The sequence below is a fragment of the Varanus komodoensis genome, unplaced genomic scaffold, assembly GCF_004798865.1.
Source record: "Varanus komodoensis strain SLA01 unplaced genomic scaffold, ASM479886v1 scaffold42, whole genome shotgun sequence".
Taxonomy (NCBI): Eukaryota; Metazoa; Chordata; class Lepidosauria; order Squamata; family Varanidae; genus Varanus; species Varanus komodoensis.
Genome location: NW_025335972.1, coordinates 8,473,818 through 8,499,937, shown reverse-complemented (window position 1 = coordinate 8,499,937; position 26,120 = coordinate 8,473,818). Strand labels below are relative to the sequence as shown.

General features: G+C 45.2%; 1 protein-coding gene across 1 annotated transcript in view; it reads right to left on the bottom strand.

Moving 5' to 3' along the window:
- Positions 1–4,424: 4,424 nt before the first annotated feature.
- The window catches only part of RGL3 (ral guanine nucleotide dissociation stimulator like 3), a 44,451-nt gene continuing 22,755 nt past the window's right edge, over positions 4,425–26,120 (bottom strand). Inside the window, exons 10-18 of the mRNA XM_044443441.1 lie at positions 20,129–20,206; positions 13,939–13,971; positions 13,601–13,722; positions 12,769–12,858; positions 10,195–10,339; positions 5,748–5,897; positions 4,921–5,035; positions 4,669–4,770; positions 4,425–4,492 (exon numbers count right to left, since the gene is read on the bottom strand). Coding sequence (XP_044299376.1) covers positions 4,425–4,492; positions 4,669–4,770; positions 4,921–5,035; positions 5,748–5,897; positions 10,195–10,339; positions 12,769–12,858; positions 13,601–13,722; positions 13,939–13,971; positions 20,129–20,206 — 903 coding nt within the window. The remainder of the gene's footprint in view (positions 4,493–4,668; positions 4,771–4,920; positions 5,036–5,747; positions 5,898–10,194; positions 10,340–12,768; positions 12,859–13,600; positions 13,723–13,938; positions 13,972–20,128; positions 20,207–26,120) is intronic.

The window sequence follows — 26,120 nt, the reverse complement described above, 5'->3', positions numbered from 1 at the left end:
AGAAGATGAGCCCCTCAGGTCAGAAGGTGTCCAATATGCTACTGGGGAAGAGCAGAGGGCTAGTACTGGTAGCTCCAGAAAGAATGAAGCGACTGGGTCAAAGCCGAAAGGACACTCAGTTGTGGATGTATCTGGTGGTGAAAGGAAAGTCCAATGCTGCAAAGATCTATACTCCATAGGAACCTGGAATGTAAGATCCATGAATCAGGCAACCTGGACGTAGTCAAACAAGAGATGACAAGGCTGAACATTGACATCTTAGGAATCAGTGAACTAAACTGAACAGGAATGGGTGAATTTAATTCAGATGACCATCAGGTATACTGCTGTGGGCAAGAATCCCTCAGAAGAAATGGAGTAGCTTTCATAGTCAAGAAAAGAGTAGGAAAAGCAGTACTGGGATACAGTCTCCAAAATGACAGAGTGATCTCCGTTCGAATCCAAGGCAAACCATTCAACATCACAATACTCCAAGTCTATGCCCCAACCACTGGTGCTGAATAGGCTGAAGGTGACCAGTTCTATGAAGGCCTACAACACCTTCTAGAATTAACTCCAAAAAATGATGTCCTTATCATCATGGGGGATTGGAATCCTAAAATAGGAAGCCAAAAGATAACCGGAATAACAGGCAAGTTTGGCCTTGGAGGACGAAATGAAGCAGGGCACAGGCTAGTAGAATTTTGTCAAGAGAATATGATGGTCATAGCAAACACTCTTTTCTATCAACCCAAGAGACGACTCTACACATGGACATCACCAGACGGTCAACGCAGAAATCAGATTGACTATATGTTCTGCAGCCAAAGATGGAGAAGCTCTATACAGTCAGTAAAAACTAGACCAGGAGCTGACTGTGGCTCAGATCATGAGCTTTTTGTTGCAAAATTTAGGCTTAAATTGAAGGAAGTAGGGAAAAGCACAAGGCCACCCAGGTATGACCTAAATCATATCCCTGATGAATATACAGTAGAGGTGACAAATAGATTTAAGGAATTAGATCTGACAGACAGAGTGCCTGAGGAACTATGGATGGAGGTTCGCAACACTGTACAAGAGGTAGCAACTAAAAATATCCCAAAGAAAAAGAAATGCAAGAAAACAAAATGGCTGTCTAAGGAAGCTTTACAAATAGCTGAAGAAAGAAGGGAAGCAAAAGGCAATGGAGAAATAGAAAGATACGCCCAATTGAATGCAGAATTCCAGAGAATAGCTAGAAGAGAGAAGAATGCCTTCTTCAATGAACAGAGCAAAGAAATAGAAGAAAACAATAGAATAGGGAGGACAGGAGATCTCTTCAAGAAAATTGGAGATATGAAAGAAACTTTTCATGCAAAGATGGGCATGATAAAGGACGAAAATGGCAAGGACCTAAAAGGGGCAGAAGAGATTAAGAACAGGTGGCAAGATTACAAAGAAGAACTATACAAGAAATACCTTAACGTCCCTGATAAGCACGATGGGCTGGTCACTGACCTCGAGCCAGACATCCTGGAATGTGAAGTCAAATGGGCCTTAGGAAGTCTGAGCAACAACAAAGCTAGTGGAGGGGAAAGTGTTCCAGGTCAGCTATTCAAAAGCCTAAAGACGATGCAGTAAAAGAGCTACACTCAATATGCCAGCACATTTGGAAAACTCAACAGAGGCCACAGGATTGGAGACAGTCAGTTTACATTCTAATTCCAAAGAAGGGCAATGCCAAAGGATGTCCAAACTACCGCACCATTGCACTCATTTCACATGCTAGCAAAGTTATGCTCAAACTCGTACAAGCTAGACTCCAGCAGTATGTGGACTGAGAACTACCAGAAGTACAGGGCAGAAGAGGCAGGGGAACAAGAGATCAAATTGCCAACATATGCTGGATCATGGAGAAAGTTAGAGAGTTCCGGAAAAACATCTACTTCTGCTTCATTGACTATGCTAAAGCTTTTGATTGTGTGGATCACAACAAATTGTGGAAAGTTCTTAAAGAGATGGGAGTACCAGACCATCTTATTTGTCTCTTGAGAAACCTGCATGCGGGTCAAGAAGCAACAGTGAAAACTGGACATGGAACCACTGATTGGTTCAAAATTGAGAAAGGAGTTTGGCAAGGCTGTATACTGTCGCCCTTCCTATTTAACTTATATGCAGAGCACATCATGGGAAAGGCAGGGCTAGATGAATCACAAATTGGAATTAAGATTGCCATGGGAAAGAGCAACAACCTCAGATATGCAGATTATACCACTCTCATGGCAGAAAGTGAAGAGGAACTAAAGAGCCTATTGATGGGGGTGAAAGAGGAAAGTGCAAAAGTTGGCTTGAAACTCAGTATTAAGAAAACTAATATCATGGCATCCAGTCCTATCACTTCCTGGCAAATCGATGGGGAAGAAATGGAGGTAGTGACAGATCTTATTTTCCTGGGCTCCAAGATCACTACAGACAGGGACTGCAGCCAGGAAATTAAAAGATGTTTGCTCCTTGGGAGAAAAGCTATGGCAAATCTAGACAGCATACTAAAAAGCAAAGACATCACCCTGCCAACAAAAGTACATATAATCAAGTCTATGGTTTTCCCAGTTGCACTGTATGGCTGTGAAATTTGGATCATAAGGAAGGCTGAGCACCAAAGAATTGAGGCCTTTGTATCGTGGTGCTGGAGGAGACTCCTGCAAGTCCCGTGAACTGCAAGGAGGTCAAACCTGTCAGTTTCAGAGGAGATCAACCCTGTCTGAAGGCCAGATATTGAAGGTGAAACTCAAATACTTTGGCCACCTAATGAGAAGGAAGGACTCCCTGGAGAAGAGCCTAATGCTGGGAACAATTGATGGCAAAAGAAGAAGGGGACAGCAGAGAATGAGGTGGCTAGATGGAGTCACTAAAGCAGTCGGCATGAGCTTAGGTGGACTCTGGGGGATGGTGGAGGACAGGAAGGCCTGGAGGGATGTTGTCCATGGGGTTGCGATGGGTCAGATACAGCTTCGCGACTAACAACAATAACAATTTTCTAATTGGAAGGTTTAGTGATTGTTATGTTTTATTGAGTGCAAACTGTTCAGAGAGTCAGCATAGCTTAATGAATAGTATAGAAACTTTTTAAAAAATAAATATGTAAATAATAAATAAATCCATGCTGAGGCCAACCCTACCCCCCCCCCCCACCCCACATCTTTTCCCGGCCACTTAAATGTATCGGTGTTGGGGGAGCTTTGTAGATCATTATTAGGATCATGGCTGGGCAGGGTCATACCTCTCTTCCTTGACATCCTGATGAATATCAAGCCTCCCCCCCCCCCACCCCGCCACCTTGCAAGCACACATGCAATACATTTCAAAGCTCCCCTCACCAATTGCAAAGTAGGCATTCAGCAGAATGGGTGTTTATTTTTTACTTGTTTATGTACTGAACTTGTATGCCACACCCCTTAGCCCTAAGGCTCTCTTAGCAGCTCACAATACATGTTTGGCTCCCTCCTGTCAAATTTCCTTTTAGAGTTGCCTCCCTTTTAGTTCCTCTCCTTGTGCTTGAGTTATATGAAATGCAAACAGTTAGCCTGGGTTGGTGGGGAGGGTGCTCTTTTGGGAGCGGGGAGTCTCTGAAGAGTTCTGTCAGAAAGAAGTATGCAGTCTCAGGTGCTTCCATGGCTGGGGAAAGCTGATGTGTTCATGCTTGAACAACAAATTGTTTTACTGACCAACGATCCCAGGGCTGGAACTCCCCTTCCACAGCACGATTCTTTTCTGGCTTGGCAAGGTGCCACTCTGAGTGAGCTGCCCTGACAAGGCCTCCCACGCACCACTGTCCCTGCATTTGGGGGCAGGGGAGAGAAAGTCACTTTTTGCTGTAGCATCCAGGCTAGTTGATATACTTGAAAGCTTGGACACCATTCTTCTGGGACTCCTCCAGCCTCTGTTTGCAGGCACTGGCACTTCTGGGTTGTATAAATCATCCTTCGAATAATATAACCTTTGGGCTCATCCCTTCTGGATGGAGATCCTGGGGACAGACTGAGACCCTGGGGCTCTGGAATTCCAGCCACAACCGGTCCAAAGCATCATCACTCCCTTGTTCTCCTGGCCCATGTGTCCCTGCATGACAGGTCTCCTATGTCATGAATGGGGGCTGCAATCAGAACAATCAGCTCTGACTCTGAGGATCCACTTCCATGCTGCTATGGGGCAAGGCTCTAGGACCATCTGGGGCAGTGGGACCTTGAGGAGCTGGCAGATGATGGATGGCACAATGCTTGGGGGACCCTGACCATAACGGTGCTCCAAGGGAAGGGCACAGGGGTGACTGGGGCCCTGAGGCAGGAGCAGGCAGCCTCTGCAAAGAGGAGGGTTGAAGAGGGTGAGCTGGGGCTGAGCCGAAGGGCTCCTGAGTTAGCTGGTGATGAGGCAGAGGCAGTGAGGGAGGGGGAAGAGAGCTAGGAGGCTCAGCTCCCAGGAACCAGGTAGGAGGAGCTGGAAATGGTGGGGTGTGGAGAAATGAAGCAGGCCTCAGCTGTGAATGTACCTCAGGGGATGATGGGTAAACTGGGGCCGGGCTGTGTGGTACTAGGTGTGGAGCATGAGGATACAGGAGCCCTGAAGTAGCTATGAGAGCATTTCTGCTACAGTCCTTAAAAGTGGGGGTGCTGGAAAGGATAGGGTTGGTAGTGGGCTGTATGGTCCCCAAACCAGGGGAGCTAGTGCCTCCTTTCTTGGGGCACAGAAGGAAGTCATGCAAATCAGTGGGCTTCATGGCGTAAAAGGCATTGGCATTGTCTGGGATCAGCAGTTCTTAAGGAGTATGTGTGTGTGTGTGGAGGGGAGGAGGGGAGGGGGAGAGAGAGAGAGAGAGAGGATGCAAAAAGAGAACATGAGAGATGCTGGCAATAACTCCATTGCTCCTTCCTCCCTCCACCCCAGCCTTATGTATCTTTCACTCACCTTGGCCATCTCCCAAAAGCTGCAGAAGCTGGTAGCTCTGTGGTGAGTCCCCTTCCAGATTGTGCTTCTGCAGGGCACGCTGCACTACAGCTGTTGTCCTGTCCTGACTGGTGATCTGTAGGGAAAGTCCATTGGTCTGGGAGTCACAGCAGGTGAAGGAGGGCAGGCTCAACACTGGGGTATCCCAGTGATCTGACCCACACCATCACCATGAGCTGAACAAGCTGTGGGGCAAGCCTGTTAACTATTTACATACCCCTTGCTTGAGGAGGCTTGTTCTGTTGTCTGAACCTGGGCCACATGGCTTGTTGGAGGGAGAAGGAACCCTGAAGTAAGCCACAGGCTTGTTTACCTCATGGTGATTGCGTGAACTGGTAAGGTATCTTCACAGAGAGACATAAAACATTATCAGAAAACAACCACTATGAAACTGCATACTATTTTCCAATGAAATGCTGGCTGCATCAAAAAGATGCCTTAAAATACAAATGAAGTGCTCTCTATCCTTCAGAGCTCCCACTGCTTCCTAGGTTGGCTTGAGACAACTTATTTGGGTTGCCTGAGTCCTCTTCCTCATTTCAGAGCTTCCACTTGCCTGGAATCCATCCGTGGCCTGCCAGACCTTCCTGTTTCTCCAGCTTGTGTTCTTCAGAAGCTCCCAGGCCTCTGTGCATGCCTCATGCTCCCAAGGAAACTTTCCCATTGCATTCACACCTGTTCTCTTGCTGCAGCAGCTAGAGATGTCCTCACCAATCCTGCCCCAGACTGTCTTCCTGCACCTGCAGCAGCTGCCCCTGCCTTCTCGCACAGATGCCACCACAACTCACCACAATGCTACGATAACAGTTGCCACTGCCATGCTCACTATTCATACTGACACGGATGATGCGCGATTCTGTCCCTCTCTCTGTAGAGGTGGAAGATGGCAGGGGGAGTGCAACTGGAGGGCGAGTTCTTGGCTGAGATACAGGCAGGTTCTTGACAGGAGAAGGGGGACAAAAGGAGGCAGGAGACAGGTTGTGAGTTATGACTTCCACATGCTTGCAGCATCCATTTCCGGTCTGGCCACCAACCCAATTGGCACACCCTTCCCAGATGATTCTGCCTCTGTACTGCCAGAACAGCATTTACAGTGAGAATGATGCTGACTTTAAAAGCTGTCTGTCCTCTAAGACACTGATTGTATCATCTAGCCCAGGGGTGGGCAATTAATTTTCCTATGGGGCCACATGAGAAACTGACAGTTGTTAAGGGCCGGACCAATACACTTACAGCTCTGCTCAATATATATCTCTATAAAAACAGTAAATGAAACATTACAATGATACAATGAAAATGTGGAGCACAGAACAACACTATTTAATGAATATTCACAAAAACATTAACATTCACATTACATGAAAAGCAATAAACTCAATTCAATTTAGCAGATCCTTCAAAATAAAAGCAGTGCAGTTGTATTGCTTGCATCTATATTACAACGATATATATTTGCATTGACTTTTAATTTGCCAGTGACCTCATGCGGGCCAGGCAGGGTCAGCCATCGGGCCGGATGTGGCCCGCGGGCCATACAATGCCCAGGTCTGATCTAGCCCATGGGTCGTCAAACTATGGACCAGGGCCCAGTTCCAGCCCACCATGCCCATTTGGACCAGCCACACGGCGCTCACACATGTGCCCGCCACCACCCACCTTGCCCCACACATGGGGAGGCAGCAGTTTGCTCGCTCGAAGAAAACGATCTCCAAGTAAGCAAGTCGCTGCCTCGTGTACCCGACTTGCAGAGTGTGCCTGCACGCACCTCACCTCCCCCGCACCCCTGCGCCGGCCCACGCACACCACCGGCACGACCATTCTGGTCCTTGCCCAGCACGGGGAGCTTTCAACTGACCTCTGGTGGAAAAGTTTCAGGACCTCTGATCTAGCCTTTGCCAGCCTTTTTGGTGCTCTTTTTTTTTTTTTTTTTTACTTTCCTGAGCACACAGAGATTCGGGACAAAATGCAAAATGTGTACCCAAATGTGAACTAAAGGGAAGGGAAGGAAAAAGTTGCAAATCTTGCAATGAAGGGGTGTAAATCCCTCAAAATACCCTCTTCTCAGCTTGCCTCCTGTGTGATCGCAAAAGAAACCAAAGTGGGTAGATGGGGGGTGGATTTGGAGACTTGGTTGAGTCAATGTGTTGCTGTTCCTTGACTTGTTGTTTTTCTTGTTAGTTGTGAAGTCGTGTCCAACCCATCACGACCCAATGGACAACATTCCTCCAGGCCTTCCTGTTCTCCACCATCCCCCGGAGTCCACTTAAACTCACACCAACTGCTTCAGTGACTCCATCTAGCCACCTCATTCTCTGCCGTCCCCTTCTTCTTTTGCCATCTATTGTTCCCAGCATTAGGCTCTTCTCCAGGGAGTCCTTCTTTCTCATTAGGTGGCCAAAGTATTTGAGTTTCACCTTCAATATCTGGCCTTCAGACAGGGTTGATCTCCTCTGAAACTGACTGGTTTGACCTCCTTGCAGTTCAAGGGACTCGCAGGAGTATTCTCCAGCACGACGATACAAAGGCCTCAATTCTTTGGTGCTCAGCATTCCTTATGGTCCAAATTTCACAGCCATACATTGCAACTGGGAAAAACATAGACTTGATTATATGTACTTTTGTTGGCAGGGTGATGTCTCTGCTTTTTAGTATGCTGTCTAGATTTGCCATAGCTTTTCTCCCAAGGAGCAAACATCTTTTAATTTCCTGGCTGCAGTCCCTGTCTGTAGTGATCTTGGAGCCCAGGAAAATAAAATCTGTCACTACCTCCATTTCTTCCCCATCGATTTGCCAGGAAGTGATAGGACTGGATGCCATGATCTTAGTTTTCTTAATGCTGCGTTTCAAGCCAACTTTTGCACTTTCCTCTTTCACCCCCATCAAGAGGCTCTTTAGTTCCTCTTCACTTTCTGCCATGAGAGTGGTATCATCTGCATATCTGAGGTTCATCTTTCTCCTGGCAATCTTAATTCCAACAGGTGATTCATCTAGCCCCCCTTTCCCATGATGTGCTCTACATATAACTTGACAGGCAGGGTGACAGTATGCAGCCTTGCTGTACTCCTTTCTCAATTTTGAACCAATCAGTGGTTCCATGTCCAGTTCTCACTGTTGCTTCTTGACATGCATATAGGTTTCTCAAGAGACAAATAAGATGGTCTGGTACTCCCATCTCTTTAAGAACTTTCCACAATTTGTTGTGATCCACACAATCAAAAGCTTTAGCATAGTCAATGAAGCAGAAGTAGATGTTTTTCCGGAACTCTCTAGCTTTCTCCATGATTCAGCATATGTTGGCAATTTGATCTCTTGTTCCTCTGCCTCTTCTGCCCTGTACTTCTGGTAGTTCTCAGTCCACATACTGCTGGAGTCTAGCTTGTACGAGTTTGAGCATAACTTTGCTGGCATGTGAAATGAGTGCAACGGTGCAGTATTTTGGACATCCTTTGGCATTGCCCTTCTTTGGAATTAGAATGTAAACTGACTGTCTCCAATCCTGTGGCCTCTGTTGAGTTTTCCAAATGTGCTGGCATATTGAGTGTAGCACTTTTACTGCATCGTCTTTAGGCTTTTGAATAGCTGACCTGGAATACTTTCCCCTCCACTAGCTTTGTTGTTGCTTGGACATCCTAAGGCCCATTTGACTTCACATTCCAGGATGTCTGGCTCGAGGTCAGTGACCACCCCATCGTGGTTATCAGGGACGTTAAGGTCTTTCTTGTATCGTTCTTCTGTGTAATCTTGCCACCTGTTCTTAATTTCTTCTGCCTCTGTTAGGTCCCTGCCATTTTGGACCTTTATCATGCCCATCTTTGCATGAAACGTTCCCTTCATATCTCCAATTTTCTTGAAGAGATCTCCTGTCCTCCCTATTCTATTGTTTTCTTCTATTTCTTTGCACTGTTTATTTAAGAAGGCATTCTTCTCTCTTTTAGCTATTCTCTGGAATTACTGAGTGTATAGAGCTTCTCCATCTTTGGCTGCAGAACAGATAGTCAGTCTGATTTCTGTGTTCACCGTCTGGTAATGTCCATGAGTAGGGTCGTCTCTTGGGTTGTTGGAAAAGAGTGTTTGCTATGACCATCATATTCTCTTGACAAAATTCTACCAGCCTGTGCCCTGCTTCGTTTTGTCCTCCAAGGCCAAACTTGCCTGTTATTCTGGTTATCTTTTGGCTTCCTACTTTAGCATTTCAATCCCCCATGATGATAAGGACATCATTTTTTGGTGTTACTTCTAGAAGGTTTTGTAGGCCTTCACAGAACCGGTCATCTTCACCCTCTTCAGTATCAGTGGTTAGGGCATAGCCCTGGACTTCTGTGATGTTGAATGGTTTGCCTTGGATTCAATCTGAGATCATTCTCTCATTTTGGACATTTTTCCCAGTACTGCTTTTTCTACTCTTTTATTGTCTAGGAAGGCTACTCTATTTCTTCTAATGGATTCTTGCCCACATTATACCTGATGGTCATCTGAATTAAATTCACCCATTCCTGTCCATTTGAGTTCACTGATTCCTAAGATGTCAATGTTCAGTCTTGTCATCTCTTGTTTGACCATGTCCAGCTTGCCTTGATTCATGGATCTTACAGTCCAGGTTCCTATGGAGTATAGAACTTTGCAGCATTGGACTCTCCTTTTACCACCAGGTACACCTGCAACTGCGAGTCCTTTCAGCTTTGACTCAGTTGCTTCATTCTTTCTAGCGCTACTAGTACTAGCCCTCTGCTTTTCCCCAGTAGCACATTGGACACCTTCCATCCTGAGGGGCTCATCTTCCGGCGTCGTATCTTTTTGCCTTTTGGTACTTTCCATGGGGTTTTCATGGCAAGGGTACTGGAATGGGTTGCCATTTCCTTTTCCAGTGGATCAGCTTTTGTGAGAGCTCTTTCTATGACCTATCTGTCTTGGGTGCTCCTGCACGGCATAGTTCATAGATTCATTGAGCTACACAAGCCCCTTCGCAATGACAAGACAGTGATCCTTGAAAGGGAATTAAACAACCCATAGGTTGTTCAGATGGTGTGTTGCCCATGCTCAGGCCATCCTGCAGAAATTGGTGCACATCTGCATGACATAACAGCTCATCATGTTTAGCAATCTACAGTGGATAATTTTCTGCGACCCCCAGTCTACTCTACATATCTAAACTATGAACCTTCTTGGGAATGGGGAAGTCTGACTAGGACTGAAAGGCAGGATAGAAAAGCTTTCATATATAAATAAATATATTACCTTGATAGTGGGGGATCCACTAGTCGGCAAAGAAGGGGTGCTGGAGCCATCCTCAGAGTTAAGGCTGCTGCAAGAACCCATGGGTGAATTTCTGGATTTTTCTAGGCTTGGAAGAGTAGAGGAAACCTCTGAGCCCAGGAGAAGTCTGCAAGGACAGACAGAGATTTGGCAATGACAGGTGCAGCCATGTGTCAGCATACATCACCAGGACACAGTTTCCTGTATCCCTCTGTCTCTCCCAACCTTGTATCCTCAATGAAGAAAGGCCCGAGACCAACACCTAGTCTTTCATCACTGCTTCAACCTAGGCCAGAAGCACAAATCATTCTTCCTCTGCCATGTTGCATGACACCATATACCAGCATGCAGGGCTGGCATGGGGCCTGGAGACAATGTGGATTTTGGGTCTTAGACACTTGCTGTGGTGCAATCCACTCAGCACCATGGACTTACTACAGGGCTTCAGGCATATCACTCCCTCTCAGCCTTACTTCCCATAACTCTGCAATTGTACAATAACTCTCAGGATGATGCTTTAGCCTTTACCTGCTCAAGAAATGGTGGAGAGCTGTGAAATCCTGTCAGAATGCTAATGTATGAACAGACCAATATGCTTTTCTCCCTCAGGTTTCCAGCCAGAGCCAGGCACTTGTCCTCCTAACCAACTAAACATCTGATGCCAGTAAGGTAAGGAATTGAAAGCTTTTGTCCCTCCAGCCTTCTCTATATCCCAAGCAAGCTTCTCTTCTAAGGCACATTCCCCCCCAGTATGACACACAATGCACTTCTGCTTTCACAGGCTGTGTCTGTGCCTATTGCTCCTGGCATAATCAGCGCTAAGGCCTGGGTCATGTTTCCTATACCAACTCTCAGCTTCAGAATGGGTGACATAAAAAGAAAGACCAAAGCCCACCTGCATATGCTCACAGAGAATGAATCTTAACTTCCAGCCAAGCTTGGCCTTTCTTTTGCTATGCTTTCTCCTGTGCTGGGGGAAGGGGCAAGGCCTGGGAGGGAGCCTCCATGCCCTGGATTTGGCCTACAGACCAGAGCTGCCCAGTCCCTGTTCTACAGGAATTGGGGAGAAGGGGAGAAAGGGCATGATGGTATATTCTAGAAGTAGGAATTGTGTGGCTTCGAGGAATTCAGTGCCTGCAGCATCCTAGGTTCCAAGCAGGTCCCCAGTGGTGAATAGGGGTCATGGCATGTTTCATTGGCTTGGTTGTATGTTACAGTGAGAATTTTAGGCACAGGTCCACAACATACAACACAGAAACTGTCTGCCCTGCCAAAGAAAAGCCATACGGACAAAGGATATAAAATTTACTTCATAAAGAGAAAATTGGTATAAGATGTATTTACAGTGGTATATTACCCCAAAAGACATACTGTAAATGGATAAGAATTGTAATGGAACTGGTTGGAACTACAAAGAAATAGATGGGACTTTTAACCATATGTGGCAGAGATGTGATAAATTTTTTAAAAATCTGGAAAATTCTCAAAATTAATTTTCCTATGGGTGCTAAGAATATGTTGCTGACAATTTCAGCAGAGATTCTTCCAAAGAGTATGCTTGAGTTATTTAAATATATGATAACAGTAGCAAGAAGTACAATTTCATCAAAGTGGAAAGCAAACGATGGTTCATCTACTGAAGATTGGAAAAATAAGCTAACTGAATATGCAACAATGGCAAAATTATCCAATTATATAAATAGAAGACCTGCCAATGAATTTAATGAAAAATGGAAAACTTTTTATGAGCAATTTAACTACTATTTAAGAAAACAGAATTTGTAAAAATATTGTTAGAAATTTGTACTTCATGCTAAAGTTATGAAATTATTTATAATTTTTTGATAAACTAAATCTGTCATTGAGCCTTAACTGAGAACTGACTGAATTAAAAATTTAGATAGAAAGTTTGCTTTCTCATGAACAGGTTAAATGTTGAAGCAATTGCTATATTTCTGTAATATATTTCCTTGAAACAAAACGAAACTGCCCTGCTGGATCAGACTTGGATGAGTCCACCGAGTCCAGTGTCCCATTTCTCCAGGTTCCCCTAGAAAGCCAACAGTCTAGGCATGAAGAAATAAATGCCCCCTCGGCCATTTGTCCCCCAGCACCAGTGCCTGCTTTCAGAGGCATCACATCTCTGGATCTGGAGGCTCCTCTGAGTTGTCCTTGCTGGCTGTCATCCCCTGCTGTGGTTCTAGCCATCCCACTCCCTACCTTGTCCTTCAGCTAGGAGCTTGCCTCCCTTCTCTGACAAGACCATCAATTTACAAGTTTTATCCAAGGTAGACACAACCACAAAAGCAATGTTATGCCTGGACACCCCAAAAGGAAGGTTCTGGGGTGGGCAGACAATGCCCAGGTCCCCTGCGCTTCCACTGCCTTCTCCCTCAAGAGCAGCACGAAGTTCTCGAGGGGCAGGAGATTACTGGATGGATGCCTGATGCCATCATAACAGGAGCAGGATCAGAGGTCAAGCAAAAGAGACCAAGTTGCGAAGAAGTCGCTGTGGTCGGTGCATCCTATCACCCAAACACCGGAGGGCTGGCTTACGAACTGAAGCGCTTCGTCAGGCTGCGGTACAGCTTTGGTGAGCTGGGGCAGGAGTCAGCGGGTGGCTCAATCACACGGGAGATCCGGTAGCTGTAGCGGGAGAGCAGAGACCCATGCTATGTCCACGTCTGCCCGACTGTCCACTGACTACATGCATGTACACCTCTCCACACACTGCCTACACTGGAGTAAGATGATCTTTTATTGACTGAAGTGAGGACTTGCTTCTTGGAACGTATATCCTCTCCAGCTATTAGGTAACCACCCAATTTAGCTTCCATTGGGTTTTTTTTTAACTCAGGCAACAGCTTTGTTAATATACAGACTGTCTAGTTTTTCTCTCCTTTCATGTTCCACCTAAGGACAGAGATGGTTGTTGTGTAACAGGTGAATTTTGTATTTTAAAAAATGGGAGATGAACCATTATTTGTTTGTTTGCTCTTCCCAGCAAATTATCTCTGTACTTGACAGTCAAATTTTAGTATTTGCAGACATTCTACAGCTGCAGTCCAGGGAAAGGTGACTCCATGGCAGAGTGTGACCCAGACACCTGCCATGGTACCCAATGTGGTATCCAGTCCCTCCCAATTTGTGACCCCCCCCCAATAATTTATTGTTTAAATGCATGCCTTTCCAGTGGCTTAGACTATTCTCAGCAAGCTTCTCTGACCTTCCTTTGCCTAGCTATTTGGGAATAATGGGGCTTGCACTTCAACACATCTGGAGGGCACCAGGTTGGGGAAGATTATGCTAGTGCTTTTCATCCACCACACTCCCTACAGGATCCCGGCAATTCTTCCATCCCCAGCAGAGCACCTTGACCCTTTCCTACCTCTGCTCCTCAGAAAGCTGCTGCTGGTGGTGGAAAGCAACATGGAAGGACGGATTGGGGCAGATGTTGTAGCCCTTACATGACTCCTGCAGCTGCTGGATCTGGGACAGTATTGCTCCTTCCTGGAGGTGGTGAAGAGAGGCAAAGCAGTGGGGTGGGTGGGCAGGCAGGGTTTGGACAGGCCTGCAGTTTGGACAGGCCACAAATCTCCCACACGGTTCCATGTCTCCTTGCCTTCACCCCACTCCCAGAGCCGGATGCAGACCTAAAAGACGCTGCTGCCTCACCCCACCCCACCCCACCCCACCCCACCTGTGGCATTTCCACTTGCAACTTACCTTGCGCCTCTTCTCAAAATTAATGAGGTTGCCCTGTGGAATGAGGAAAACAGAGACACAGAGGTAGTGAGCCAAACAACAGGTCACAAACAGGGTCACTGTTGTGTTTGAGCCAGCCAACTTGCCTGGCAGTGTTGCGCACACACACACACACACTCAAAGGTGGCCAAGGCTTACCCTTCCCAAACCAGATGTTTAGACAACATTCAGGGCAGGCCTGGCCCTTGTTCATGCTGGCTGTGGTTTGTGATGACGTATGTTTGTCGTTCGTTTGTGCTGTACAGGAGGACTTGTTTGAGCATTGCACTGATTAGGATAAAAGGGCTTGGTATTGTAATGTGCAGGCAGGTTGTTAGTTTTGTGTTATATTGCAGCTTACTTATTAACTGTTATTTTATTATTACAGTTAAATCCGTCTTTTTTCCTTTCAAGAAATTCAAGGCAGCTTACATAATTCTCTTCCTCCTCTTGATCTTACCCTCACAACAACAACCCAGTGATGGTTGAGAGACTGGGCTGAGAGTCTGTGACTGGCCCAAAGTTACCCAGGAAGCTCCATAGCCGAGTGGGGACTAGAACCAGATTGCTTGTGTCCCAGTCCTGCTCTCTTAAATGTGGCTGAATATTAGAGAAAGTGGAAGCAAGGACTTGAATTATATTGCATAGCTAGTGGAGCTGATAAGAAAAGTGAGTAGCTTCAGGTTGTCTTATTCCTGCATGAGGCAAGAGAAGAGGCAAAAGAAATATATAATACTTTCAAGTTTGATGAAGAAGCAGACAAGATACAGATTTTGCTAAGTTTGACTTATATCGTGCACCTAAAAGAAATGTTACATAAGAAAGACACACATTCTTTTCAAGAGCACAGAAAGAGCAAGAAATTACTGAGTCTTAAGTGACTGATTTGAAGTTGCTGGCACAGTCCTGTGAGTTAAGCAACTGTGTGAGCCCCTGATTAAGGATCAAATAATTTGCAGAATAAGATCAGATAATCTCCCAGCAGGGCTGCTGAGGGAAGCTGATTTGACCTTAGAAAAAGTTGCAGATATCCCTAAAGCAGTAGAAGTTACTGTAAAGCCATTAAAGGCACTTGGATCAATAGAAAGACAAATACATTAAAAAAAAAAAAAAAACCAGAGAGCATTAAAAAGAAAATTCAGCTGCCTAATGAGAAATGTGCAAAATCTGTTTCAAGTATTGCTTCAAGTTTTGCTCCAGATATAACAACTGTAAGATAAGACAATGCCCTGCATATGGAAAATAATGTAGAAAATCTGGAAGATCTCATTGTTTTGCAAATATGTGTAAAATGGTAGGCATGTCATGAGCAGAGCTGGCTAGAGCTCATGACAGACTAGGTGACCCAGGAGGCCCCTTCTGACTTGCTCTGTTTCTATGCTTCTGAAACCAAGGATATTACGTTTGTTCATAAGAATATCTGTATGCTCGAAGAGGAAGATTTGCAAGATACGTTCATTCAGACTTTAACATCTAATAAATTGGAAGACAAGTGGGCTATATATCTGAAAATAAAGAATAAGCATGTAAATTTTCAGATTGGTACTGGTGTGTGTTATGTGCCATCAAGTCAACTCCAACTTATGGAGACCCTATGAATGAAAGTCCTCCAAAATGTATCCATGTCATGTCTGCAAACACCTTGAAAGCCATGCAGCAATTGCTGGAAGCCAACATGGATTCCTGAAGAACAAATTCTGCTGTGGACATAGTATATCTTGACTTCTTATCTTCACCAAGTGCCCCAACTAGCCAAAAGTGGGCTAGATGGAACAACCATCTGGTGGATCCACAGAACTGCAGAATCAGACTCAAAGAGTGCTCATTGACAGTACCTTCTCAAATGGGGGAGAGGTAACAAGTGAGGTGCAATGAAGCTATGAGCTCTGCCGTGCAGGGGCACCCAAGACGGACAGGTCATAGCAGAGAGCTCTGACAAAAGCTGAACCACTGGAGAAGGAAATGGCAACCCACTCCAGTATCCTTGCCATGAAAATCCCATGGATAGTACCAAAAGGCAAAATGATATGACGCTGGAAGATGAGACCCTCTGGTCAGAAGGTGTATGTGATAGAGATGGGTGCGATCGTGCTGCGGGGGAGATGGCTGAGATCGCGGTTGTGCTCCTGCAGGAAAAACAGGCACAATCATGGGTGCACTCATGCAGGAATGACAGGCGCAATCTTGGCCATCTCAGCCCCCAGCATGATCGTGGCCATCTCCCCACTCGGGGGGGGGGGGCGGATGGCTGCGATTGCGGTCGCCACCCAATGTGGAGTTTGTGACCTGGGTCTAAATTTTTATGAAATTTTTGTTCGTGACCCCATTTGGTCATGAACTGAGGTATTTGTGAGCCGAGGTACCACTGTACCTATCAAGTCATATTTACCTTCATTTATTAAGAGTTCAAGTTCATTGCATTTGTTTACCATACTCTGGGCATTAGCATAATGGACTGTCATGTGCACTGACTCAGAAGTGTCCTAAGCATGCGTACAAGAGGAAGAAAGTTCCCATGAGAACCAGAGGATTGAGGAGGATGTTCGACTGGAATAAGCTTCACTCCCCAGCGGCACCAACGATGGGAATGGAAGTTCAGAGGATAAGGAAATTCAAGGAGATGCCAAAACTGTACAACATGCAGAAACCAATTTGGCGGTTGTGGAGGAAACAATTGCACCAGCTGAAGATATGGAGGGTGGGATTGTAGGAGATAACGTTGTTGAGGCAATCGAGGATGCTCGTTCCCAGAGACGCATGTGCAGAGTGGGACGATTAGAATCAAGATTGATTGAGCAACACAGGGAGAGAAGTTGGAGTGACCCACCCATGGAGGGGTGTCCCAGGAGAGTTCAAAAGCACCATGCGAGTTGAACTTATTCAGAAAGAGACGACAACTTCCTATAACTGTAATACTGTGTCGAATAAAGACTTCTGCAGTATCAACTGGAGTGATTGCTTTTGTTTGGAAGGAGCGCCAACCTCACAACATAGACAATGAAATCCATGTGTTTTATGATCTGGCCTCTTTTGTGCATTATTATGAGAACTATTTTGCAGTGCAAGCAGAACTCTATCTTACTCTGCATGTGCCTTCATCTCCAGCTGCCCCCAAGTCCATTTCTTCCTCCCCAGTAAGACTCAGTTTAAAGCCCTCCTGATGCAATTCTTCTGCTGTGGCCAAACATATTCTTTCCAGCTCTGGTGAGGTGCCATCCATCCCATGCTAGTACTCTGGCATCCAAATACTGTAGTCTGTGGTTCCAGAATTCAAATCTCTCATGTTAGTACTATCTTCATAGCCAGTTGTTCACCTGGAATATCATCTTTTCCCTTTCTATTTCTCTTGCAAGTACGAGGAGGATGGATAAGAAGACCCAAAAGTTCTTGAGTTTCCTTTGCAAAGCTTCAACATCTGATGTGGTTTCTTTATAGTTTGGTGGTATCATTTGTTCCCATGTGGATTAAAAGAAAGAGATAGGTAGGCTTTATGAGCTTTGGCAATCTTTCAGACATAGTTCTAATCCAAGCTCCAGAGAGAAAGCAGACCTGGCAAGTCCATGGGGTATCATGACACTTGGGTTTCAATCCCATGCAACAAGGAATCTCCCACAATGAGTACTTTTCTTTTTCTTGGGAGCTTTCTGTTTCATGCTTCTTGTGGCACAGATTTACCTTGTAATTCTTCCTTCGCAGGTTATCTACTAGTCTCATCTTCCAGTGGCTGAAACCAGTTACTTAGCTCTAGTGGTTCTATTGGAGCAGAGTGTCTTCTGATACTTCTGCTCCTATTACTGTTCTCCAAGGAGTTTGGTTATATTTTGATTTGATTTTGCATCTTAGTTTGATTATGCATTGTAGATCTGTATTTGTTAAGACATGGTATACCTGAAACTATAATAACTGATAATGGTCCTCAGTTTAACTCTAAGGAGTTTAGAATGTGTGTGACAAATAGGATTTTTCACATGTTACATCTGGTCCATATTATGCAAGATCAAATGGATTGGCTGAAAGAATGATCCAAACATTTCAGCAGACCTTAATGAAGAGTTGCTTGGAGAATACAAATCCATACCTTTGGCTATTAAAACTTAGAAATGCATCTTTCTTAGAGAAATAGTCTTCCGAACAATCGCTAATGTGAGGATGTTTGAGAGCAAGGTCACTTGTAGTGAAATCACTGCTGCAACTGGGAGATGTCTCAAGCAAAGGAGCAGAAAATGTAGAAATATGATGATTAAATGGCCAAGTATTTGCCATCATCAAAAGTAGGAGATAGAGTTACCATTCAAAAAAGGTGGAGCTGGCAACCTGCAAAAGTAACTGAACATCATCAAACTCTTAGATCATGTGTGGTGAAAGGATACAAGGCTGTACAGAAGAAATAGAAAGGATTTGCACAAAGTTTAAAGGATGTCTAAAGAAAGCCATAATAAGGAGACTGAGAAAGAAGATCGTGGAAGTGAAACTGAAATGAGAACAGAATGATTTTAGAAGGGTGAAATTAGAGGAAAAACTAGTAATTATATCTAAAGGAAGAATAGTGAGAAAACCTACAAGATATAGATATGGGGAATTTTTAAAAAGAAGAAAGAAAAGGAAAAAGGAGAGATAACAATATATATGTATGTATGGGAGGACTCATTGCACTGATTAGGATAAAAGAATTCACCTAGTATTGTAATAGAGATGCAGGATTGTTAGTTTTGGGTTGCATTGTAGCCTACTTAGCAATGGTGCCTGGGGTTTTCTGTTTATGCCTGAGAATACCAAACATTCCAGGAATCCTGGGAGCTGGAAACCTAAAGCATTGAAAGTGCACCAGGCTGCCTTACACTCTTCAGAGCCAGCCCTACCACAGGGCAGGGGAAGGTGGCCACCCCAAGCAGTGGTATTGGGGGCAGCAGCATCCAAGGCCTGTGCAAAACCTTCTCGGGCCTTAAACTGAGACTGCTGTATTAGAAATCATCCACTGGGCACATGAAGCTTGATTCTGACCTTGATAATGCTGTGAGCAGAGCATACCTGAGAGGTTCTGTTTCCTGAAGTAGAATTTCCCCATGGCAATTAGTCTGCAAGAGCTGGGGGGATGCCATCACCACAGGGGCCATAACTCAACAGTGGAGCACAGTCTTTGCATGCAGAAGAGAGGGCTTCTGCCTCAGTCTCCAGGATCTCCAGTTAAGGAGCTCAGATAAAAGAACCGAGACCTGCATAACCTTCCCTGGGCAGTCAAGGAAGAGCCTTTTGTAGAGACTGGAGAAAAATCCTTTCCTTTCAAATCTTAATGCAAATCTATCAAATTCACACCTGCCAAACAGGAACAAAGCTGCTCACAAAAATCCACAACTTCTCAAAATATTGCACTACAGGTATCCACTCAAAAACTGCACACACAAATGCACTATGTTAGGGGATTGTGTGCACAAAAACCATATCTATAAAAAGTGTGCAAAATGTGCACAATGGTGAACAGGCACATATATGAGAAACAGCTTACAAAATGTGTACTTTTAGCAAAAAGGCCACACAACAATGTATATTTGAAAAATGCATACAGAAAAATGCATACAGTAAGAGAAGTGTGCACAAAATAGTTTATGTAGAAGTTTCCAAATAAAGTCCAAACTTTATTTGGACAGAATGGTGCAGAAACAAGACAAACCAGGCTGAAAGCTGGAAAAATGAGAAACTGAATTGCACAGAATTGCACAGAATTCCACAGAATTTGAATTGCACAGAATTTGACAGATTCACCTTGTGACATATTAAATAGCAGAAATTGTATTGTGTCATTAAGCTTTCATGAAATGGAGGTCAGTTCATCAAATGCAACAAGGTAGATGTAGATGAAAATGGTCCACGTAAGTCTGACTCCAAGAAGGAAACTTTGTGTGGTCATTTGGATTTTCTGTCTTTGGTAGTAATATGAGCCATTTCTTAGGCCATCTCCCACCACTTGAGACATCATAACATCAAAGCCAAAGAAACCCAGGAAATGGTCCTTCTCTACTTCAAGCCACATGAAGCGTAATAGAGAAATCAACCTAAATATCCCCATGCCCAGTCTCTAGGGAGCAAGAGGAATAACTTCTGATTTGCACTTTGCACTGGGTGCTCAATCAACATGGGAAACACAGTGGGTGTACTCACTCCCAAAGATGCTCACCTCCACAAAATCTGGCAGGGCTGTGTCCAGCATGATCAGATCGGTTAAAAAGGTACCAAGATATGGGATGGTGGGAGCCTGAAACAAACCAGACTGATTTATTTACTCAGCTCTTTTCTTGCCCAATGACCACCCTGCCATCTGAATTCAAATCCCATCAGAGATCATGCATTATCAGTACACCATGGTGCCCAACTGGAGAAGAATACTGTGTTTTCACTGTATGGTTGTGGGTTCCCCCACTGCCCAAACTTTCCCACTAGCCAACTCACCGCAACAACAGATTGCAAAAGAGGCAGATGTGTGCAAACCCAGGGCAAAGATAGTTGGTAGAAAGAGGAAACAAAGCTTCAGTAAGATCTTGGTGAGGACTGGCAAATTGGAAAGTGGATGCAGGTTCACATTCAACTTAAAAAATGGCATCTTGCTCATTGTGAAAGAGAAGAGGTGAATGCAAAGAGCTGCAACAAACTTTGTCAAAATTAGTTAATTGATCTTAAAGGACATCATGGTAATTTCAGATCATTCAGTGGCAAAGCACTAATTTGCATGCAAAATTGGGACAGGGCTATGAGGAATAAATTATAGGAGCAAGCGGTAGCACATACTCTGCTGAAAACACTTAAAATTGGCTTGTGCAAAGGTATTCTATGAGATACACCTGGAAGAGCCACATGGGAGATTGAATGAGGCCGGGGACTTAGATTAGAGTCACCCCACCCCCTAGAAGTTGAGGGGCTTCTCAGGGCATTGGACATTACAAAGGCACCAGGGTTTGTACTGACAGGTTACACCTGAGAGTACTTCAAGAGTTGGCAGGGGTTCTCTCACATCCACTGGCCCCCATTTTTGAGGCCTCGTGGAGAATGGGTGAAGTTCCAGAGTACTGAAAGGTGGCATCAGTGGCCCCAATTTTCAAAAGGGGTAGTAGAAGGGACATGGGGAATTACAGACCAGTTAGCCTTACGTCCATTGTAGGAAAAACAATGGAAAAGCTCATAAAAGTGAGAGATCTAGTGACGCTAGATAGGGAAGGGAGGCTGGCGGCCACACAGCACAGTTTCTGCAATAACAGGTCCTTCCAGACGAACCTTGTGGTATTCTACAACAAGGTTTCCAGGTGGCTAGATGGAGGGGATGCAATGGATGTGGTTTATCTGGATTTCAGCAGGGCCTTTGACAAAGTGTCCCATGATATCCTGGTTTAGAAACTGAGGAGTTTTGGGATAGACCAATGCACTGTCCAATGGATCAGGGCATGGTTGACTGACCGAAAGTAGAGGGTAACCATTAGTGGGGAATCATCAGAATGGTGGCCAGTGACAAGAGGGATCCCCCAGGGCTCAGTACTGGGGCTATTCCTGTTTAATCTTTCCATCAATGACATGGAAGAAGGGATGAACAGTCTGCTGATCAAATTCGCAGACGATACTAAAACTGGGGCACTGGCCACAACTGAGGAGCAGGTACTCCAGATCCAAAAGAATCTGGACAGACTGTGGAAGTGGGCAGGAGACAAGAGGATGGCGTTCAATGTGGATAAGTGCAAGGTCTTGCACTTGGGGCATAGGAATAGCTGTCATAAGTACAGGTTAGGGGAGAACTGGCTGGAGAGCAGCACCTGTGAAAGGGACCTCAGGGTGCTGGTTGACTGCAGGCTAAACATGAGTCAGCAGTGTGATGCGGTGGTCAAGAGGCCGAATGCCACCCTTGGTTGCATAGCCAGAAGCATGGCTTCTATATCGAGAGAGGTATTACTACCACTCTATACGACTCTGGTGCACCCGCAACTAGAGTATTGTGTTCAGTTTTGGGCCCCTCGTTACAGGAAGGATATAGCCAGGTTAGAGTCAGTGCAGCATAGGGCCACAAGGTTGGTGGCCTGTTTGCAGGGGATGCTGTATGAGATGAAACTGAGGGAACTGGGTCTCTTCAGCCTGGAGGAGACTCCGAGGGGATCTGTTGGCGACATGTCTGTTGGTATATGAGGGGCTGTCACACGGAGGTGGGTAGAGTTTTTCTCCCCTGCAGAGGAAGGCAGGATGAGCTCCAATGGAGTGAAGCTCAGGAAACCAAGGTTCAATTTAGATGCCAGGAAGTACTTCCTGACAGTTAGGACCCCAAGGGTATGGAATGGGCTTCCATGGGAGGTGGTTGAGGCCCCATCGGGGAAGGTGTTCAAGGATAGGCTAGACATGCACATAGTGGGCATGTTTTGAGCAGAGCCGGCTGGAGCTGGGGGTCAGACTAGATGGCCTGGGAGGCCCCTTCTAACTTGCTCTGTTTCTATGTTTCTAAGTGCCTTTGAACACCATGGCCCTTGCTTCTGATGAGATATCTTAGAGTGACCTGTAAGGTACTGCTGTGAAAAAAAGAGGCAGTTGTTCTTGGCATGTGTTTCATCAAGGCCGGGGAGACTCAGATTCTTCAGATGGGGAGGAGGGGTCCTGGGAAATGGAGCCTTGAGGTATTAAAATGGAGAAGGCAGAAGGGCTTATCTGTGTCATGGAACTGGAGCTCCAGAAGCCACACATGCCTTGTATGAATCTTGATTCCATGACACAGCATCAGGAGAGAAGGGCTAGTCAACCAGAGGGGCAACATACAAAGAAAAGGTTTTCCCTCTTCCAAAGGGGCCCTCCCAGAGGGAGGGGCTCAGGGATACTCAAAAGGAGGGTTCGCAGAGTAGTTGCTAGATTGGGTTCAACAAACTGTTCTGTGCATGCTGAGAATCATTCTTTGTTGGTTGTGCTTACTGAGAGTGTGTTGGAGAATAAAGATATTTTGTCAAATAATGGTCTGTGCAAAGGAGGGTACTAGTTTCCAACAAGTCAAGGGACATGCTAGGCCACAGACCAGAGGCCTCCATGACATCCTCATTGCCTGGTGTGTGGTGGTTCTCCCCTTGGGGTAATTCCACCTCACTTCTCTCACACTTCTTCAGACTTACCTGAAAAATCACTTCCCCATACAGACCCCTCAATCCACACTGGCCTTCAGGAGACACCTTGCTGCCCATGTGATGTCCTGGAGATTCCCATCTGGCAGCGACAAGGCCATGGGCCATCTGTGGTGAGGTGCCCTCCCTCCAGCCTCCCTGCTACAATCTGCCAAGCTCTGACCATCCTGGGCTTTCTGTGATGGCTGTGCACGTGTGCATTTGCTTTGGCTTTCCCAACCATTAACATATTAAGTTGTTTTAAACCTTGTTTTCCCCTTCATTCGCCTTGTCGAGGTGAAGGGGCTTGTGTAGCTCGATGAAGCTATGAGCTATATCCTGCAGGGGCACCCAAGACGGACAGGTCATAGCAGAGAGCTCTGACAAAACATGATCCACTGGAGAAGGAAATGGCAACCCACTCCAGTACCTCTGCCATGAAAACCCCATGGGAAGTACCAAAAGGCAAAGAGATATGATGCCGGAAGATGAGCCCCTCAGGTCGGAAGGTGTCCAATGTGCTCCTGGGGAAGAGCAGAGGGCTAGTACTAGTAGCGCCAGAAAGAATGAAGCGACTGGGTCAAAGCCGAAAGGACACTCAGTTGCGGATGTATCTGGTGGTGAAAGGAGAGTCCAATGCTGTAAAGATCTATACTCCATAGGAACCTGGGATGTAAGATCCATGAATCAAGGCAACCTGGACGTAGTCAAACAAGAGATGACAAGACTGAACATCGACCAGAAGCTGACTGTGGCTCAGATCATGAGCTTCTTGTTGCAAAATTTAGGCTTAAATTGGAGAAAGTAGGGAAAAGCACTAGGGCACTCAGGTATGACCTAAATCATATTTCTGATGAATATACAGTAGAGGTGACAAATAGATTTAAGAAACTAGATCTGATAGACAGAGTGCCTGAAGAACTATGGACGGAGATTCGCAACATTGTACAAGAGGTAGCAACTAAAAACATCCCAAAGAAAAAGAAATGCAAGAAAACAAAATGGCTGTCTCAGGAAGCTTTACATATAGCTGAGGAAAGAAGGGAAGGGAAAGGCAAGAGAGAAAAGGAAAGAAAAACCCAATTGAATGCAGAATTCCAGAGAATAGCTAGAAGAGAGAAGAATGCCTTCTTCAATGAACAGTGCAAAGAAATAGAAGAAAACAATAGAATAGGGAGGACCAGAGATCTCTTCAAGAAAATTGGAGATATGAAGGGAACGTTTCATGCAAAGATGGGAATGATAAAGGACCAAAATGGCAGGGACCTAACACAGGCAGAAGAGATTAAGAAGAGGTGGCAAGATTACACAGAAGAATTATACAAGAAAGAGCTTGACGCCCCTGATAACCACGATGGGGTGGTCACTGACCTTGAGCCAGACATCCTGGAATGTGAAGTCAAATGGGTCTTAGGAAGTCTGGGCAACAAGAAAGCTAGTGGAGGTGACAGCATTCCAGGTCAGCTATTCAAAATCCTAAAAGACAATGCAGTAAAAGTGCTACACTCGATATGCCAGCACATTTGGAAAACACAACAGTGGCCACAGGATTGGAAAAGGTCAGTTTATATTCCAATTCCAAAGTATGGCAATGCAAAACAATGTTCAAACTAATGAACCACTGCACTCATTTCGCATGCTAGCAAAGTTATGCTCAAACTCCTACAAGCTGGGCTCCAGCAGTATGTGGACTGAGAACTACCAGAAGTACAGGCAGGGTTTCGAAGGGACAGAGGAATTAGAGCTCAGATTGCCAACATACGCTGGATCATGGAGAAAGCTAGGGAGTTCCAAAAAACATCTACTTCTGCTTCATTGACTATGCTAAAGCCTTTGATTGTGTGGATCACAAAAAATTGTGGCAAGTTCTTAAAGAGATGGAAGTACCAGACCATCTTATTTGTCTCTTGAGAAACCTATATGCGAGTCAAGAAGCAACAGTGAGAACTGGATGTGGAACCACTGATTGGTTCGAACTTGAGAAAGGAGTTTGGCAAGGCTGTATACCTTCGCCCTGCCTATTTAAATTATATGCAGAGACATCATGAGAAAAGGCGGGGCTCGATGAATCACAAGTCGGAATTAAGATTGCCATGGCAAAGATCAACAACCTCAGATATGCAGATGATATCACTCTAATGGCAGAAAGTCAAGAGGAACTAAAGAGCCTCTTGATGCGGGTGAAAGAGGAGAGTGCAAAAGTTGGCTTGAAACTCAGCATTAAGAAAACTAAGATCATGGTATCCGGTCCTCTCCCTTCCAGGCAAATAGATGGGGAAGAAATGGAGGTAGTGACAGATTTTATTTTCTTGGGCTCCAAGATCACTGCAGATGGTGACTACTGCCAAGAAATTAAAAGATGCTTGCTCCTTGGGAGGAAAGTTATGGCAAATCTAGAAAGCATACTAAAAAGCAAAGACATCACCCTGCCAACAAAAGTGTGTATAGTCAAGGCTATGGTTTTCCCGGTTGCAATGTATGGCTGTGAAGGCTGGACCATAAGGAAGCCTGAGCGCCAAAGGATTGAGGCCTTTGAATTGTGGTGCTGGCGGAGACTCCTGCAAGTCCCTCAGACTGCAAGGTGATTAAACCAGTCAGTCTTAGAGGAGATCAACCCTGACTGCTCTTTAGAAGGCCAAATACTGAAGATGAAACTCAAATACTTTGGCCACCTATTGAGAAGGAAGGACTCCCTGGAGAAGAGCCTAATGCTGGGAACAATAGATGGCAAAAGAAGAAGGGGACGGCAGAGAAGGAGGTGGCTAGATGGAGTCACTAAAGCAGTCGGCATGAGCTTAGGTGGACTCCGGTGGATGGTGGAGGACAGGGAGGCCTGGGGGAATGTTGTCCATGGGGTCGCGATGGGTCGGATGTGACTTTGCAACTAACAACAACAAGCGTTGTTTTGCAGAGCCTTGTAATTAGTTAACGGTAGTGTGTTTTACATTGTTTCAATGCTTTTTTTCCCCCTAGAAACCACTTTAGGACTTTTCAAAGAGGAATCATTGGATAAATATTTTAAATGAACAAATAAATAATTACATATGAATTATG